Below are 11847 nucleotides of genomic sequence, written 5' to 3' on the forward strand. Positions count from 1 at the left end.
GTTACTAGTTAGTACGTTACACATCTTTCTTCACTAGCTTTTAACCTTAAATTTTAGTAAAAGATTTTGACATATTGTTTATTCCAATACTCTCTTCTAATTTAATTATCGTTTCCTTGTTTAGTTTTGGAGCTTACCCATAGCTTCATGCTTAATGGCTAGTGAATACTCCTACATCCTTTGCCAAGATTGTGAATACTCCTACATCCTTTGCCAAGATTGTTAACATGCTAACTAATATTTTTGATTCTTGAGCCATTATTTCGAAGCCTGGTTTTGTATGTTGTGTGTATTCTCTTCTTTTGTTGAAATCACTTTGCTGTTTCATGCAGTGTCATGTAACAAATATGATATTTTATTTCTAATGACAGGTTGGAGGCTTTGAGAAAGTATATGAGATAGGCCGGATATTCAGAAATGAAGGCATTTCCACTCGTCATAATCCTGAATTCACCACCATAGAGGTGAGGAGTTTCCTCAATTTTGCTTTGGTCTTTTGTTGAAAGCATCCCTGCAATATTGCGTCAGGATTTTATTATGTTACTATACTGAACGTTTCCATCATAATGACCAATAATTAATCGCATGGCTTGATCTTTAGATGTATGAAGCATATTCTGACTATGAAAGCATGATGAATATGACAGAAGAGATTATAACACAATGTGCTCTTGCAGTTAATGGGAAACTTACCCTTGATTATCAGGTATGCTCTTTTTATATTTGTCGCGTTTCTTTTCTTGTTCCTTTTTTTTTTTTTCCTCAATAGTAAAGTAGTAGTGCTTTTCTTTAGATGAGGGAACATATTTTGCCATTACATTTGTTTTCAAGCATGTCAATAACAATTTCATTTGGCAAAAATTCAGTTAAATATCGTTGAATTTCAGGTTTCTCACTCATTTTAATTTTAATATATGAACTATGTTAACAATACACTCACTCGTACAAACACATAAAAGAGTACAGGAATCAAGAGGATAAAGAAGTAGGTGCTGCCTTCGTAATACTGTCAATAATATGGTTAAATACCTGTCAAATAATATAATCTGGAACAATTGTGGACCAAGTCAAAACTATTTGCATTCTTATCGTGGAAACATGTTCTTGAACCTTTTTTTTTTCTAGAGGTCCTCTTGTTGTAAAAACTGTGCAATTTTCACCTATGCTTAGGACATGTATTTATAGAAAAAGAAACTGAAAACTTTGTTGTGGATTCTGCAAATCTTCCTTGCAGGGTGTGGAGATCTGCTTAGAAAGACCTTGGAGGAGGGAGACAATGCACAATCTTGTGAAAGAAGCAATTGGGATTGAATTCAACAAGTTTGGTGACGATCTTAATGCTGCAAAGAAAGTTGTACTAGAGACACCAGATATTGTTAATGATAATCAAAACAAAAATTTGATCGAGGCTTGCACATCAGTTGGCCATGTTCTTAATGAGGTTATTTCTAAGAATCTGAATTCTATTTCTGGCTAATCGTTATGAAAGTAGTAGTTACTCATCCTGTTTGTGGTTTTCTGGCTGGAAAATATGTTTGGTTGTAAAATCGTTCATTGGTGTTCTTGTTCTTTCCTAAGCTTCTATTCATGAAATTCTGCTTGGCCTATATTTGGCTCATGTTTATAAATACTCAAACCCACTTTTTATCCACACATTTCGAGGGACTCACAAGTACTAACACTTATCCACTGCTCATTTCTATCTATTTATAATTTAAATTGTTCATAAAGACTTTAATAAGTACTTCTGTTTTGTTCTCCAGGTGTTTGAAATAGTTGTAGAACCAAAGTTAATGCAGCCCACCTTTGTTTTGGACTATCCAATTGAAATATCTCCACTGGCCAAACCCCACAGAAGGTGATGATGCATCTAAAAAAGTTATTTTGGTGCCTCACTTCACATGATGAACTTTTCTTTCAATGTATTTTCCTTCACCCGTTAAATAAAATTATGAAAGCAAATGATTTTCAGCAGATTGATTTGTGGATATGCTATTGCAACAGAATGTTGTGGAATATATTACTTTGTGTCTTACCTGCAGGCATTCAGGCTTGACGGAGAGATTTGAACTCTTCATATGTGGCCGCGAGATGGCTAATGCTTTCTCTGAATTGACTGATCCGTTGGACCAGGTATTATGTGTAGCTGTAAATCGTAATGAGATGATTATACTACTTCTATGCACCTCTATCCTTTTTTTTTTTTTTTTTTTTTTTTTTTTTTTAAATTGGCTAGTGTTTTAGGATACAGTCTGTATTATATGGAAATGACGGCCTCATAAATTGTCTTGGTAAAAAAGAGAGAAATTGTTGACTTATAGTCTTCTGCTCATGCTGTTTGCTATCTTCCTTTTCAATTAAAATGTTGGGCACTGGTTTTCATGGATTTGTTAGAAATAAGGAAAAAATAACAAGGCACAGACAGTAATATTGGTAAGAGTTCATACTTAAATTGAAATGGTTGCAGAGAGAACGGCTCGAAGAACAAGTAAGGCAGCATAACAATAAGAAAGCAGCGGCAGTTTCAGAAATCTCAAGTACAGAAGATGGGACTGAGAGGGCTGATGATTCCTACGACGTGACTCTTGATGAAGATTTTTTAACAGCGCTAGAATACGGAATGCCTCCTGCATCGGGAATGGTACGCTTATCAAGTTTCTTCTTTAATTAATTAAATCTAGAATTCAAACTCGAGATTTTTGTCATAGGAGCTCAAAACGTTCTTAATATTACAGTCATACATTCGATACATGTATTTTTAAGAAAAAAGTGATGGATATACTTAGTTTTCCAGGGGCTTGGCATTGACAGGCTAGTAATGCTTCTTACAAACTCAGCCAGTATACGCGATGTGATTGCTTTCCCTGTCCTCAAGACTCTGCAATAATCTTAGAAGAATATGGCGATGCCAACCAGCCCAGATGGATCCTGTCTTTTGATTCAAGGACAAGCTGGAGATGCCTTGGAATAAAGTTTTGGTTCTTCTGCTGACCTCCTGTTGGCAGCTAATTCAACTCCGTTTGAAAACTTATTAGCAGATTAAGAGTTTCTTTTAAACATTATTGTTTGAATAAACTTTAAGTGAATACTACTTTTACTTATATTTGATTGTGTATGACAAAATAATATTAAGTCCTAGTCTGAGCTATTTTAATTATAGAGAGGAAAATATGCTTGTTTTATGCAAGTAGGGGTACACTTCTATTCCTCTAAATTTTGATGAATATGGGTTCTAATTTGTTGAGCATGTATTGAATTTAGAGCATTTGCAAGCGACTCTTCATTTTTAAAGAACATATTTAACAAATTAGAGTATATCTATATATTTAGAGGGAAAATGTTGTATTCATATACACTCTTCATATTTGACACTTAATTTTACTACTTCAAAAAAATATTTGTTATTTTTCTCTATCTTTTATTTTTACTAGCTTCTCTCCAAATTATTATATTATATTTTGCCATTGAAAATTGAAATGCTTTAAATGTATCTAGTGTGAGCTTGGCTCTAAACTAAAATATTAATTTAAAGAGTTTTTTAGAGCATAATTTTAAGAGTCAACGTTTTAAAGTAGAGATGATCTTATGTTTAAAGAGTATATTGAAAATGTTTTTAAAATCAATATTCTTAATATTAATTTCAAACATTTCATAATTTGACGATAGTGGTGAGTATATTACAGAAAAATATTCATTGAATAAGGATAAGTAATAATAAATGTTTAAAATTATACTTGTATATAGTTTTTGTTTGGTAGGGAATAAAATAAGATTTTTAGTAAATTTTGATAAAATTTCATGAAATATGTAGTCGAAAAGTTGAGAATTCTATAAAATTTATGGTTAAAATTAATTGTTAACTTTGATTTTAATTTCTACAATACAGGGGCTTAAACCTTTGCAATAGACAAATTGTATTGTTTTTAGAAATTTTCAGTGATAACAATTATTTTTTTATTGAGAACGATGAATAAAAAGTGTAACAATAAATCAGACAGTGGGAAAATGATTTATGCAGTAAAGAGTTAATTACTGGAATGTGGGTGAATTTGGAATCCTATGATTAACATTAATCGATGGGTGGTTTACATATTTTTTTTCTCTATTATTGTTTAATAATGCACTAAAAGATTCGATCTTTGCTCATTGTTAATGCTCAATCTTGCTTCGCTGCTATATATGCAGGTGCTCGGGTACTTTTCAGGCAATGAAAACCAAAATAAATTCAGTTTTGCTACTTGTACAATGCTCCTTTACAATCTTGGTTTACAATGTGAGCTGGCAGGGGCAAAAAAGGAAAAACACGTATTAATGAAAGGGAAAATAAATGCCAATTTCTCCACTGACTTTTCCCCAAATTTGGCTGCAAGGGATTTCTCCATCGTTTTTTCCCCAAATTTGGCGACAGTGCAAGGCATTCCAAATCTGAAAATTATTCCACCCCCGGTGCTCTCATCCCGCGTCCGGCCACATTGTTGCCCACACCCATGAATATCCACTTGCTACGAAACGCGAAAATTGCCGCTACAAATTTTTCCCCAAATTTGGCGAAGCCTCAAGCATTCGAAATCTGAAAATTTCCAGAAACCTAGTGCACTCATCACGTTCGGCTATTGCGTTGCAAACGCCTCTAAAGATTGACGAAGAGGTGACCGTCTCCTTCTTCCAGCCAGCTCACATCTGCGACATCAATTCCACCAAATCATATACTACACAGAAGCTTTCGGGTATATTGCTCTTCTTTAATAAAGTATGGGTCCGATGATATTTCCATTAATCCTCGACTATTTCACATTTTTGGTAGTTTTGCACGAAGGAGACGACTGAACCCACATGCCTTTGTCTTGAATCTTTTTTAGTTTTTTTCGGTCATCGTTGGATGATTTTGGGTTCTGGGGTGTTATAATATTTGTGTTCCGAAGTTCGACTGACCGATGATCAAGTGCTCCAAATTGCTGTGAATGTGTCGATCCATACGGGGAAATCAAGCACTGAATGGAACACCAAAGGCAAGGGCACCGAATGGAACATCAAAGGCAAGGGGTCGGCTTGATTAGCAGTGGTCGTTGGATGATTTTGGGTTCTGGGGTGTTATAATATTTGTGTTCCGAAGTTCGACTGACCGATGATCAAGTGCTCCAAATTGCTGTGAATGTGTCGATCCATACGGGAAAATCAAGCACTGAATGGAACACCAAAGGCAAGGGCACCGAATGGAACATCAAAGGCAAGGGGTCGGCTTGATTAGCAGTGTTGTGTTGCTTAATTAGCTTAGTTGTCTAAAATCTTATGTTTATGTGTAAGAGAAATCAGTGTCAGCTTGGAGAATTTCTGAATTTAATGCCACACTGTGTTCATGTAAGGGATCAAAATTGGTAGGCCTACAAATTTCTGAATGTAGTAGATTTCTATGAAAATATTCCCTGAACGTAGTAGATTTATGACTACCTCATTGGCTTCAAATTCTTCGATACTTTTCTGGCAATTTTTTTCTATGTGATTTTGTTGGCGGTTGCACACTTCACTGCATTGGCAATAAAATGATAATAATGATTGATTCAATTTCAATGTAAGTTTCAGATTTGAAGTCACTGGAGTTGGTAACAAATGGAATTTGGCAACCTCACACTGTCATAATTTAGGGGCAAGAGGATGATAAATCAACAACATATCATATTTAGCAACTGAAAGATTTCATAGCTACCATAAATTCATCTCCATAATTTATCAAATACACTTCACGTGAACCTTCTAGTACCACTACAAAAATCACTACAGAGATCAATTTCTATTGTTTTGGGATACAAACGAAATCGCTACTAGTACCACTAGCTGAAAAAATGGAGCCGGATAACAAGTTAGAAATCAGCCATGTGCATTCCCTCAAACACTTCAGTTGACTATCAAAACAGCCGGCCTCAAGTCCTTTGATGCAGTAATTTCTGTCAAATTATTGTACAAGTTAGCCATACCTTTAAAGTGCAATTTATAGTGAAAAATTTTCCTGAAGTTTCTCAACTAATTAAACTGAAAGACTAACGGTTCCTAAACTTAATTCACCAAAACAGAGACCCATTCAACTAAACTGACTCGGATAACAATTCAAGATCCTTTAAAGCATATTGAACCTCATTATCAATGCACAACTGTGTGGAAAAAGAAATTACCAGCATATGTACTCTACCAATAAAGCCAAACAGAAAAAAAAATACCACACTGGCACAATTTACTTGATCTAAAACACCAGTTTCTCTTGACTTACATCCCCAGAAGTTCAGTGCAAAGAAAGATATTATCCTGCTCCTCAAATATGCCAATTCATCCATATGAATTCATCCCAATTCATCCATATTAAACTAAGAACACCGAAGTAGTAAAAAAAGGGTGTTGTACCTAGAAAATGTAGGTCATCAAACAGCCTTCCCAAAATTCAAATTTATTTTTGGATGCATTAAACCTGATCAAAATAGTTGTCCCCATGATTTGATGAGTGTGGATAGTAGTAAGGATGTGCATGACCCCCTTCATGACCTTGAGAATTGAATGTCGGATGGGTTGACGACAGATGGATCGATGTAGAAGTCGACAATTGTTGTCCAAACACTTGGCTTTCATGGTCACCCTACGCCGTAGAAGAAAGCGCAAATGAAACATCATACATATGTGATTGTTTAATTAAATTTACTAACCAACAATAGTTGCGAGTAGGAGAACGGTATGGGCATGGAAGATGGTTGTTGTTGATGTGCCTCAACGGATGATGCACCACATGGCGGACAAGTACGCCTTGCAGATGGTCTTTTTCCTTTCGATGCAACCTGCATTTACAGTGGAATGAATGAGATATAGAATGTTAAGAATACATTTCAATTGAGAGGGTTACACATGAAGATACCTTCAGTTGAAACTCTTGTGCAATGGAATCCCTGCCATGTCGTTTACTTCAATTTTTCGTTTCACATGTGCGCTTATTTCTCGGTTGCATCTATATAACCTCGACTTCGAAGGACTTGTCTTATGATTGTGGTTGAGCTGTACTGTTCTAATTACCCAAAAACCATGATAATCAAAAGATGCAGAAATCCTGGCTTTACAACCTGTTTGACTTGTTGGTTGCGGGTTCAAAGAGCCACTTGTGGAACCGCTTCATCGTCCTTCACGACTACAAGTCAACGTTACATATTGTAGAACTCCATCATCATCTTTCTTCGAATTTCTTTTCCTGACATGGAAACCAACCTTGTAGGCATATCTCTTATAGAAATCATAAACTTCATTTTCGTCCTTGAACTTCATACCCACCTCTGGCACAATCACACCATCTCCTCCTCTCATTTCATCGGGTATATAGCTCATATTGCCTTCCACATCTGCATTTTCCGATTCCAATCTTGAATCATCTCCCATTGCTTCCATAATTTCACAACCTGTGTCAAAATGAAATGTCTTGTCAAAAAAAAAAAAAAAAACCTCAAAGTTGTAAATAACATTGGATTATGAAGGGTCAAATTAACTCAAAGTTGAAGTATATTTTCATTTTTGCATCAAAAAATTTAATAATAATCGATGTTTCATATTTCTTATTTTTTACAGTTCGGGGTTCATAATTAATGCATTCAGGATTTAATATTGATAAAATGACCGATTTAACATTACTGTAAGGGATTTAACATAGACAAAATGTGAGAGTCCTTATTTTTATGTAACATTCAGTTACATAAAAATGGTTTTGCAATTTTGTTTTATCTTTGTTTATAGTTTATTCAGTGACATTTCCTTATTTTTCCCATTTTTATGTAACATTTCCAATCGAAAGAATCCTTTCTAATATGAAGCAGATTGTACTCTGATGAAGACTTACAACAAAAAGAAGATCAAAAACTTCACATGAAGCCTTTCTATAAACAAAATCTGTCTTGACTCTAAATTAACCAGTCAATCATGCTAGTTTCTATCTAACTTCAGTATAACAATTACCAACTATCATAAACAACACAAACCACTAGTTATAGTTACACAGCAAAAGTTAAAAATAAAACTAAGCAAGTTCCCACTCATGCAGAAAACGTAAACTTCGGCACTTTTCTATATGCATAACCAAGAGGAAAACTTCATTTCAATTTTTTCCACCAAAATCACAAAATCTGCGAGGTCTATTTTTTGTGTATGAACATAAATATCAAGTAACATTGAACAAACAGTGCATTCAAACCATGAACATCAAAGTTTTCATGAAAAAAAATGTGGAAACTAAGGAAATGTCACTGAATAAACTATAAACGAAGATAAAACAAATTAAGGAAATGTACAGTTCGGGGTTCATAATGAGGGATTTAAAATTATTACTGCAAGGGATTTAACCATCCATTTCCATAGCAAGTCATAACATCAAACAAAATGAAATGATATGTTCACGTACTCTACATTTTTTCTTATTACCAGAGGTCGAGCTATCTGCACGTTGAAAGAGAGATACAATATTGATTTGATGAAATGGCAGTCTCGGACGGGTGGGGACGCTGTCGCTGGGAAGGTGACTGCCAAGATGGGTGGGTACGCTGTCGCCGGGAAGGAGAGTACTGCAATGTCGACAAGAAATTTGGGTGGTTTTATTGCAGGATGCCGTCGCCGGAGATAGTGGTATCGGACTTCGTCGTACAGACTTTTGGGGGAGGGAGAGCCTTACAATGTGCGTATACAAGCACTCTCACCCAGGAAGATTTTGGCGCCATTTGCTGTAGCAAGTCCCACATTGTTGCTCTTTTTTTAATTTTGTCAGAAGCATTTTTTTTTTGTCTTTTCTCCTTGCCAGCTCACATTGTAAACCAATATTGTAAAGGAGCATTGTACAAGTAGCAAAATTCTTTTTTTTTTTGTCTTTTCTCCTTGCCAGCTCACATTGTAAACCAATATTGTAAAGGAGCATTGTACAAGTAGCAAAATTCAAATAAATTAGGCTACCAAAAGAACGATGTCATTCATTCGATTTGTAATCTGAGATAATCTTCCGGTACGTACTTTTGTCTCTTTCACAAGTGAAGAAAAAATTGTATCATGCTTTGACATGAATTTCGGGTCAACAAATTTACTTGAAAAGATGAATTTCAAGATCTTTGTGTGGTTGAATCACCCTGCCTTCAAATCTCCAAAATTTGCATTTTCTTGTACTCCAATGATCCAAATCCCGATCATAATGTAAGGAGATTATTATTCACAATCTAAGTGTTATTTTTTGTGAGACTTCATGCCAAAAATGTGATTTTAGGGACTTTTCAATTTTGGTGTGAATTTACATACGAATTTTCACCATATTTTTCATACCACCTTTTTGTTCCTTTTTCCATAATATGGAAGTTTCAAGTAGTTACTTGGGAGTTATAGGTTTGAATTCTAAATTCAAAGAATTCCCTCCAACCTTTTTAAAATCCTGCGGGTCGAGTCACCTCACATGGACGACCCATTACCCGTATTTTCCAACAACAAGTGTACACATAAGAGACTGAGAGATTGATGAGTATAATTTGGTCGGAACTTCCAATTCTTCAAAAGTTCCCCATTCATTTTCTCATTAGACACCCCACATCTGCATTGAGTTACATGTGTTGATTGTGTTAAGCTTTTTGGCGGGTTGTTCAAGAAAAGGCTATTTGCGAAAATGAAAATTGACACAGAAGAGAAAAGAGTTTTGCTTAGTGTGTACAGTGATGGGGGCCCAATATTTCTTGATTTTAACTTTTTCCCTAACTGCGGGGGTGATGTCGATCAATCAAAATTTTCTTATGTTCTATTGATGCTTACTGTTGTTGAATTCTGCTTTGTTTATCTTTTATTCAAATAATACATAATTGTTATATAATAGTTTGTTGTTCAAAATTTGGGCCCCTTTTTTAGGTTGAAATGTGAATGAATTAATGATGAAAATTGAAAGACAATTTCAGGTGGTTTCTGCTTAACCATGCGTACGTATAGGCTAAATGGCCATACGTAACCACTACACACGGCTTTGTCTGTAGAAAGCTGAGTTATTTTTGCTTTTACCGCGTGTATGTATAATTCAAAAACTGATTATTTATTTGAATTTCAAGTGCCTTATGGTGGAAAGTTCCTAACTTTTCACAGGTATTTGAAGCCTTTTCTTGGTATAATATTAGAAATTTATGAATAGGTGATTTGCAATTCCAAACATTAGAAATCATCATTCATTCTACGCTGTTTTATATTTATATGAAGGAAAATGAGATAGAACAAAGAAGACACTCAAAGAAAATAATAAAAAAATGGAAAAAAAAAATAATGTATTTGGAATAGTTTAGTATACATGGAAATTACAATAATCTATAAATATCTTTATTTTTCTCAATCTCACAAACAAGATCTAAGAATAACATTAGTTAATCGTACAGGAGGGGGTAGATTGGAGGATCGGCTAGTAATGAAGGAGGGGATCGCTTGTTCATTGAAAAGTTCTTTCTTTAGGATTCAAAATTTTCCTATTCTATATACATATTCAAATCTTCTTCAAGTTTTCAATAAGTTCAACTAGAAAGAATTGAAGGCTTGTCAATTCTCTAAACTTGTTGTCGAAAATCCTAGAAGTATACTAGAGGAGGCAAATATAGTTTTTAGGACAGCGTATCATATACATGTTCGAGCCTCATTCTTCATTTCATTTTCTTCAAGTTTTAATCTCTTTCTTCTCCTCTTCAATATTTCCAACAATAATTACATTCCAGTAGACAACAATTTTTTTCTGGTTGAATAGGTCAATATAATTTCACGTCCCATTCTGAGCTTGAAGTCAAGTAGGCTTCCTTTTATATATGTGGACACTTTACTGTTGATCCAATACCAGTCTTTCTATTGATTATTTGGAGCCATGTATGTTGAAAATTTAATTCCAAGGGGAGATATAACCTTGAGAAATGATCAATTGAAAAGGAATACAAAATAATCAATCATTTGTACAAGATATATATGCAGGTCTATTGTATTTGTGGCTCATATAAAGTGAAACACATGTTTACTGGATCAAATTGGCCGATATCGAAGCGGAGAGGAGTGAGGGGAGCGTAGCGTACCGAACGAAACGGAATAATGTTGTAACCCTATTTTTCATATTGAACAACAAATTATCTCTGTTTCGCTCTTATGGAAGTAAGCACACCATCGAACCACGTAAATATTTGTGTTGATTTCTTTCTTTCATCTCTTTGTTATTACGCATAAAATCCAATAACTGATATTAGAGCAAGGTTCAGATGGCGAGTTCTTCGATTGCAAAATTTGATGTGATGAAATTTGATGGATATGGGAATTTCGAATTATGACAACGAAGGGTGAAAAATTTGTTGGTGCAGCAAGGGATGGTGAAGACACTATTTGAGAAAAAGCCAGAGTATAAATCAGATGCCAATTGGAAAGAGCTCAAGGCGCGAGCAGTTGGTACAAGTCGACTTTGTTTGGCGGATGAGATCATGTATTACGTCATGGACGTTGAGTCCCCAACAGAGGTTTGAGAGAAATTTGAGAGTCCTTTTATGTCGAAATCTCTCACGAACAAGTGTATCTGAAGTAGCAGCTGTACGGGCTCAATATGTTGAAGGGTATGGATCTGATTCAACACACCAATGTGTTTAATCAAATTATCAACGATTTATTGCAACTTGGAATCAAGTTTGATGATGAAGACAAGGCAATGATATTGTTGTGCTCTTTTCTTCCTTCGTACGACCACCTGGTGAACACGTGAACGTGGGGGTAAAGAAGACTCTAGAATTGGAGGAAGTCACATTAGCCTTGTTAGCCTACAACCAGCGAAAATCGCGTACTGGTGAAAGTTCATAGAGA

The 11847-nt window shown here is 35.0% G+C and overlaps 1 protein-coding gene across 4 annotated transcripts in view; it reads left to right on the plus strand.

Moving 5' to 3' along the window:
* Positions 1-3238, plus strand: part of LOC111371396 (lysine--tRNA ligase, chloroplastic/mitochondrial-like) — a 4627-nt gene extending 1389 nt beyond the window's left edge. For 3 of the 4 annotated variants that reach the window (XM_022993357.1, XM_022993358.1, XM_022993360.1), the window contains exons 4-10: positions 372-464; positions 602-706; positions 1235-1441; positions 1764-1858; positions 2043-2133; positions 2468-2641; positions 2812-3238. In XM_022993357.1, the coding sequence (XP_022849125.1) occupies positions 372-464; positions 602-706; positions 1235-1441; positions 1764-1858; positions 2043-2133; positions 2468-2641; positions 2812-2991 (945 nt within the window). In that variant the 3' untranslated portion in view covers positions 2992-3238. Of the gene's footprint in view, positions 1-371; positions 465-601; positions 707-1234; positions 1442-1763; positions 1859-2042; positions 2134-2467; positions 2642-2794 lie in introns of all 4 variants that reach the window. The other variant, XM_022993359.1, reaches the window with a different exon arrangement.
* Positions 3239-11847: the final 8609 nt, after the last annotated feature.

This window comes from Olea europaea, chromosome 22 (genome assembly GCF_002742605.1).
Source record: "Olea europaea var. sylvestris chromosome 22, O_europaea_v1, whole genome shotgun sequence".
Taxonomy (NCBI): Eukaryota; Viridiplantae; Streptophyta; class Magnoliopsida; order Lamiales; family Oleaceae; genus Olea; species Olea europaea.